At 41.6% G+C, this 8,463-nt stretch overlaps 1 protein-coding gene across 1 annotated transcript in view; it reads left to right on the top strand.

Moving 5' to 3' along the window:
* The first annotated feature begins 757 nt into the window (after positions 1-757).
* Positions 758-8,463, top strand: part of LOC134324889 (protein phosphatase 1H-like) — a 34,020-nt gene continuing 26,314 nt past the window's right edge. The window contains exons 1-3 of the mRNA XM_063006786.1: positions 758-993; positions 3,435-3,594; positions 5,790-6,113. Coding sequence (XP_062862856.1) covers positions 758-993; positions 3,435-3,594; positions 5,790-6,113 — 720 coding nt within the window. The remainder of the gene's footprint in view (positions 994-3,434; positions 3,595-5,789; positions 6,114-8,463) is intronic.

Here is an 8,463-nt window from a genome sequence, read left to right as displayed (position 1 = left end):
TCATTGATCTGTAGCTGTTGTGATGCTTTGTGGTGTGAAATGCAAAAACTCCCTCTGCAGCAGTAACAACATCTTCTGTGTTACTCTGTCTTTACCTGATGAACTCTTTCCTTTAGCTGCAGTTTTGTGTTTTGCTGAACTGGCACCTTTATTGGACACTTCTGATTCCCAAGGATCCCAACCGATCCCAAACACAGATTTTTTCTGTTATTCGTCTGTGCATTTTTATTTGCGTTTGAGCATTTTTAAGAGAAGTGTGAGAAGGCAGGATCTAAAGAGAAAGGTGAAAGGTGCACGCAGACTACAAAAGACACAGGAGTGTCCAACGAAAAATGAAGGAATTACTATTGGTTCTACATTACTGCATGTTTACAAATTCGAGCACTATAATTTACAGTTTTGCTCTAATGTAGAAGGCACAGAGGTTATAATCCAGGACGCTTTTAAAATCTTGAAATTCACTGCAATCAACTGTCCAATATTGTACATTGGGTCAGTTACCAAGCGTCCATAGTGCTCTTTGCACTTTATAGGGAATAGGGAACAAAGTCCGGTTTGGAACACAGCCCTAATCCCGTCCGCTCAGTCACATGACTGATAATCCTGAGCAGCAGTTCCGCGTTGATACTGACAGGAGTCTCGGTGCTGAATAAAAGCATGAAGCGGCTGTATTAACATGTCGGTGTGTTTATGGTTTTATGGTTATAGTTCCTCTGTGTGAGCTCTAAGGTGAATTAGGCGGATAAACTGAGGGAACATGCTGACCCGGGTTAAATCAGCTGTAGTGGGGATGGTGGGAGGTTTCATGTCCGGCTCGGGCAGTGTTAGGGAGCGGGGTAACGGAGCGGATTTACCGCTTAAATTCCCCTACATGCGCCCCGAGTTCCTCTCCCTGTCTGCGGATGAAGTGGAGTGTTCTGCAGATCATGTATCCAGACCCATCGTCATTCTCAAAGAGACCAAGAGACTGCCATGGTCCACTGGTTACGCTGAGTGAGTCTACATAAATATTTCAACTACACTTAGGGGGGTATTCATTCAATACATAGGTGCCATCCACTGTATATGGTATGATCCACCATATAGGTACCATTCTGATATACTGTATAATCCACCATAGAAGTACTATCCACCATATAGGTACCATTCTACATATATGCGCCATCCATGATATACTCTATAATCCACCATATATGTGTCATGATATACTCTGTAATCCACCATAGAAGTACTATCCACCATATAGGTGCCATTCTGCATATATGTGTCATGATATACTCTGTAATCCACCATAGAAGTACTATCCACCATATAGATGCCATTCTACATATATGTGCCATCCATGATATACTCTATAATCCACCATATATGTGTCATGATATACTCTGTAATCCACCATAGAAGTACTATCCACCATATAGATGCCATTCTACATATATGTGCCATCCATGATATACTCTATAATCCACCATATATGTGTCATGATATACTCTGTAATCCACCATAGAAGTACTATCCACCATATAGGTACCATTCTACATATATGTGCCATCCATGATATACTCTATAATCCACCATATATGTGTCATGATATACTCTGTAATCCACCATAGAAGTACTATCTACCATATAGATGCCATTCTACATATATGTGCCATCCATGATATACTCTATAATCCACCATATATGTGTCATGATATACCCTGTAATCCACCATAGAAGTACTATCCACCATATAGGTACCATTCTGCATATATGTGTCATGATATACTCTGTAATCCACCATAGAAGTACTATCCACCATATAGGTACCATTCTACATATATGTGCCATCCATGATATACTCTATAATCCACCATATATGTGTCATGATATACCCTGTAATCCACCATAGAAGTACTATCCACCATATAGGTACCATTCTGCATATATGTGTCATGATATACTCTGTAATCCACCATAGAAGTACTATCCACCATATAGGTACCATTCTGCATATACACTATATTGCCAAAATTGCGGTCCGGATCCTTTCTGTGTGGAGTTTGCATGTTCTCCCCGTGTCTGTGTGGGTTTCCTCTGGGAGCTCCGGTTTCCTCCCACAGTCAAAAGACATGCAAGTGAGGTGAACTGGAGATACAAAATTGTCCAGGACTGTGTTCGATACAACCTTGTGAACTGATGAATCTTGTGTAATGAGTAACTACCGTTCCTGTCATGAATGTAAACAAAAAGTGTAAAACATGACGTTAAAATCCTAATAAACAAACAAACAAACTAAAGGTACCATGTACCATGTAATTACCATCCACCATATAGGTAAAATCTACCATATAAGTACTATACACTCTTTAGGTACAATTTTTCATATAAGTACTATCCATCATATAGGTTTTATCCATTATATTAGTACAATTTACCATGAAAGTAGCAGTTCTTTTATAACTACTATCCACAACCATTCACCCTATAGGTACCATGTACCATATAATTACCATCCACCATATAGGTACAATTCACCATATATATACTATTCATCATAAAGGTTCCATTGTATTATATAAGTACCATCTACCATGTAAGTATCAGTTCCCATATAATTACTATCAACAACATAGGCACCATTCACCCTATAGGTACCATCCACCATATAAGTTTTATACACCATATAATTAACATTCACTATATAGAGAACAAACCATAGTGTAAGTTGTTATTCCAGTTAGTGCTTTAAGTCGATTTCGACTCCTGGTGATGGATAGCGTTTCATATTTGTAGTTCTTAATAATGAAACCCCACTTCAAATCTTGGCGTGACAAGCTTCCTCATGTGAAGTTGCATTATTGTTGCTAAACCTTTTTATGCTTAATGATAATGTAACTTGGCATTATGGTTGAATTTTTCCTTGTCAGTCTTTATGACTGACCATGGTTGGTGACCGCTTTGTGACATTTTTTAAAACAAAAGTCTGTGATTTATGTAGTTCAAAAATGGCAACATTGCAACACCACACTAACCATAAAGCACAAACTACTGAAATGCCTCATATACAACAAAACAAGAATAAAGTACTACACAGCAGCACCCAAAATGGAAATGTTCAACAACAAACCACTGGGAAAAGTGCTAAATCTCTGAAATCATATAATAATGATAAAGACTGAAATCACACATATAATATTTAAAATAATGATTAGAGTTATGTATTATTACTAGATTATATAAAAGTGTACAACTACTAAAAACTGCATTGTCTGGATAAATAACAAGTAATTAAAAAAAAATTTATTTATCATGGTGGGTGGTTTAATGTAGACTGATGGGTAAAAACTGCAATTAGATCCATTCAGCATAAAATCCACAACACAATAAAGTGTGCACAAAATCAATGGACCTCAGTACTTTCTGAATCCTGTGTGTGTGTGTTTGGTCAGGGTGATAAATGCAGGGAAGACTGCAGTGAATGAGGATCAGGCCTGTTGTGAAGTGTTGGTGATAAAAAAGAATCCTGGTGGATCCTCCACACCCAGCAAATCACTGAGGAGAAGATCCTCACTGCCCAATGGAGAGAACAATAGTCAAACAGAGAGTTCGGTAAGTAGTTGTGTGTAATGCAGGGTGGAGTGGGTGATCCGCCGTGGCAACCCCTAACATGAGCAGCCAATGTTTATTACTCTGTACACTCAGCAGATCCTTTGTTGTCCTCACCCTTTGGCTTACATCACCTTTTTTAAGCACGTCTTTTATCCAGGTAGTGTTGTACAACACTTACGCAAGTTTACATGCTAAATCACGGTAGCCCAATAATGCTGAGATCTTGAGCTCTGGACTTTAAATCTAAGCTCTGCTATTAACCGTCCAGCCACCTACACAGACCTGGTTGACTATGTCTGAGGCTGGGCGGGCCAGAAGGCTTCTTCATTGCTGATTGTGTCCTCTACTGGCTGGTCAATAATTGAGATGATTGTGTGACTCCCGTACACGATTCTGATTCCTAGCTGAACTCAACCCGTGCTGGTGAAAAGAAGTGGTTAGCTACCGCTCACCGCTCTTCGAAATGCAAATCTGATCCTGATCAGTTCATCAAACGTTCATTCATGTTAGTTATGGGCTTAATGAACACAATACATCAAGTTGTTCATTCAAATACACAGAGTTGTTCATTCAGGAGCTGTGGGTTACCAACTGGAAGGTTGTGGTTTCGAATTTTGGCTCTGCCATGCAGCCACTGTTGGGCAAAGCCCCTAACCCTCTTAGATCCAGGAACGCAGTGCAATGGCTGTCCCTGCGCTCTGACCCCAGCTTCCAAAGAAGCAGAAGAAACACTTCATTACTGTAGACATTTACAAGTATATGTGACATATAAAGGAATTGTATCTGCCCTAGATTATCATGATTATTATTGCCATCTAAGTGTGTGTGTGTGTGTGTGTGTGTGTGTGTGTGTGTGTGTGTGTGTGTGTGTGTGTGTGCACATACAGTCTAATCCTCTTGGAAAAGCCTTCAAAGGGATAAACACAGGCTTTGTTTTAAGGAATTATTCTTTAACCCAGTCAGCACCATTCACAAATCTTTTGTACACACATGAAAGTAGTTGTAATCAAGTCCAGTCAAATTTATTTATATAGCACTTTTTACAATGGACATTGTCTCAAAGCAATTTTACAGAATCCAGGACCAACAGACCAAAAACCCCTATTGAGCAAGCCGAGGGCAACAGTGGCAAGGAAAAACTCCCTTAATATTACAGGAAGAAACCCTGAGAGGAACCAGACTTAGCAGGGACCCCTCCTCTTTGGGTGGCCTAGAGAATAATTGGAGTTTTTCATTGTTCAGTCCAGTTTGTGATAAAGTCTGGTGCAAACATGCCAGGTTCCCATCCCATCTAGTAGGAGCAGCATTGTTGGCAATACCGGCGAAGAAAAATTAAGTGTATTTAATCTTTCATTTTTATCAATCGCTTTGTCCCAGTCATGGTCACAGCAGGTCTGGTTCCACTGGAAAACACTGTGCGCGAGGCAGGAATGCCCTGGACAGCTTTAGGCCACCCCTCCCCCATACTTAGCCAGTCATGTCTGTGTAGACACTCATCGGGCCAATAGCACCATCGAACCCAGATCACAGTGGTAGTGGGCCAGTGTTCTTCCTATCAAAAAAAAACAGCAGTACCTCTTCTGGTACTACATTACTCATAACCACAAAGCATAATCCACCAATAGAGCACAGTTTACCCAAACACTGAAGACACTGAACCTACAGAGTAGAATGTTGCTCTACCACTGCAGTGTCAGCCAAATCCTACTGCAGGTCCTTTGCTGTCATGTGGGACCTTAAGCTTAGTCTTTTCTTATCAGAATACCAATGGCTATGCTGTTGTTCCCTCAACCCCCCTTCCCCCCTCCCCCCTATGCCAATTAGGTTTGTGTAGATGCCCAACCAGCCAATAGCACTGCTAAGATTCAAACTCTGGATCTAGTGGGCTTTAGCTTCTTAACCAGGTGCTTAGAGGAGCACATAGTTATTGAGTGTTGTCACAAGGTTGGTAACTGGTAAAGTCTCTGGTCCTATCGCCATCATTGCCAATTTGGACCCCTGAGCAAAGTTCTCAACCCACAGTTGCTTGCATTGTACTCAATTAGAATTGTAAGACACTCTTGATGAAAGCCTAATTAAGGTAGGTGTTGTAGTCGTTTACTATTCATACCATGATAGCATTCGTTTAGACTGTACCGGTAGTATTTAGTGTGGGATCTAATCTCTGTGTTTGGATTGCTGTGCATTTTAAACAGGAGCTTGACGAGCTGATCCTCCACTACTGGGCTCTGTTTGATGGGCATGCTGGGTCGGGAGCGGCAGTGATGGCCTCTAAACTGCTTCACCAGCAGATTGTGGACAAGCTGCAGTTAGTTGTGGAGGCCCTGTGCAACCTGGCATCACCGCCTTCTACCATTCTGGTAGACGAGCCGAACCATAACTGCACACCCCGCACCCTCACACGGGCGGCTTCGCTCCGTAATTCACCCTGCAACAGTTCACCACGCTTCTTCGTCGAGAAGAAGATTCAGTACGAGAGTCTGGTGATCGGTGCACTGGAGAACGCCTTTAAAGATATGGTAAGTGTTCAGACTCCTTGATTTTTTACACACTTTACTGGACTTGTTTAAGAGATGTACACTATATGGCCAAAAGTATTTGGACATCTGACCATGAGCTTGTTGGACATCCCATTTCAAAAACAAATAAATAGTGTTAAAATAGAGTGACCTGATCCTTTCCGCTATAACAGTAGCCACTCTTCTTAGAAGGCTTTTCACAGGACTTTGAAGTATGTCTGTGGAAATTTGTGTCCATTCAGTACAAAGAGCATTTGTATGTGTGGGCACTGATGTTGGTCAGGAAAGCTTCAATGCATTCCAGTTCATTCCAAAGCTGTTCAGTGGGGCTAAGGTCGAACTTTGTGCAAGTTTCTTTAAACTAAGCTTTTCTTCATGCCTTTATGGATCTTGCTTTGTGCACGGGGCACAGAGTGGGTCAGTGGTAGCCTAGTGGGTAGAGCTTTGGGCTATCTGTAGGAAGATCGTCAGTTTAAATCCAGGCTCCAAAAAAATTATCCTGGCCAAAAAAAAGTCACCACCTGGATTTAACTAAGCAAATAGGTAAGAGCCTCCCATTGGATAATTACTGCATGGGTGATTATGTTTTAGCTGGCAACAAGTTATTTAACCCTAACTGATGCAGTGAGTAGCTTCTTATTTGTTAAACAATCATGTGGAAAGACACATCCTGTGGTCGTGGAAAAGATGTTCTGGAGCAATGGAAGAAGGTCATATGGTCTGATGAGTCCAGATTTACCCTGTTCCAGAGTGATGGGCGCATCAGGGTAAGCAGAGGGGCAGCTAAAGTGATGCACCCATCATGCCTAGTGCCTACCGTACAAGCTTGTGGGGGCAGTGCTATGATCTGGGGTTGCTGCAGTCGGTCAGGTCTAGGTTCAGCAACGTTATGTGCCCAAAGAATGAGGTCAGCTGACTACCTGAATATACTGAACCACCAGGTTATTCCATCAATGGATTTTTTCTTCCCTGATGGCACGGGCATATTCCAAGATGACAATGCCAGGATTCATCGGGTTTAAATTGTGAAAGAGTGGTTCAGGGAGCATGAGACATCATTTTTACACATGGATTGGCCACCACAGAGTCCAGACCTGAACCCAGTTGAGAATCTTTGGGATGTGCTGGAGAAGACTTTGCACAGTGGTCCAAATCTCCCATCATCAATACAAGATCTTGGGGAAAAATTAATGCAACTCTGGACAGAAATAAATGTTGTGACATTGCAGAAGCTTGTGGAAACGATGCCACAGCGAATGCGTGCCGTAATCAAAGCTAAAGGCGGTCCAGTGAAATATTAGAGTGTGTGACCTTTTTTTTGGCCAGGCAGTGTACATTCTTTTCTAATGTAGAATGATTAAGACACTTACTTCCTAATGGACGTACTGTTGTTATATATATTATATATAATTGATTCATTAAACCTGTTAGCAATTGTTGCTGAAACATATGAATTCAAATATTAGAAGGGGTGTCCCAATACTTTTGTCCATATAGTGCTGTTTTGACCAGTCTAGACTTTATTTATTTCATTTTCATCAACCGCTTTATCCTGTATCCTTTATCTGCTTTATGTCTGTGAGATTAGAGCACAGCTCTCAGAGGTGATGGACTAGCGGAATAGACCGCTGCACCACCTGAGCACCTGTTCCCAAACAATGTAAAGGGGAAATTAAATTGTAGACTGAGCTGATTGCTTACAAAAGATTTCCCTAAATTCATCTAGTTCATAACTTTACTCAGCAGCAGATATAGGAACTAAGAGTAAGTCCGTTAGGAAGTAAGTATCTTAATCATTCTGCTTTACCTTAAAGGTGGTCAGATTCAAGCAAGCAGACTTAGTGCTTAGTCTTTCTACTTATTTACAAATGCTCTTTACAATAAGCAGACTCAAACATAACACTGATCATGCCATAAAATGTGTTAAACATGGCATTAAAATCCAAACAAATGGCCGCTCAGGTGGCGCAGCGGTAAAAACACACGCTGGAACCAGAGCTGGGATCTCGAATACATCGTATCGAATCTCAGCTCTGCCTACCGGCTAGGCTGAGGGGCCACATGAACAACGATTGGCCTGTTGTTCAGATATGGGATTAAGCCAGATAGGGTCTCTCTCTCATGACTGGTGCAATTACAACCTCTGCTGGCTGATTGATGGTGCCAGCACAGAGATGAGAAAAGGGTGTGTCTCTCCAGACACAGTGCTGAGCTGCACTGCACTCGTCAAAGTGTAGGTGATAAGATGCATACGGCATGCTGACCACGTGTCGGAAGGGTGTGGCTTCGTTCTCCTCAATCAGAGCAGGGATCGGCATTGGTGGAGAGGAAGCATGACACAATCGGGCAA

This window comes from Trichomycterus rosablanca, chromosome 1 (assembly GCF_030014385.1).
Source record: "Trichomycterus rosablanca isolate fTriRos1 chromosome 1, fTriRos1.hap1, whole genome shotgun sequence".
Taxonomy (NCBI): Eukaryota; Metazoa; Chordata; class Actinopteri; order Siluriformes; family Trichomycteridae; genus Trichomycterus; species Trichomycterus rosablanca.
This window is presented reverse-complemented; position numbering and strand designations above follow the sequence as displayed.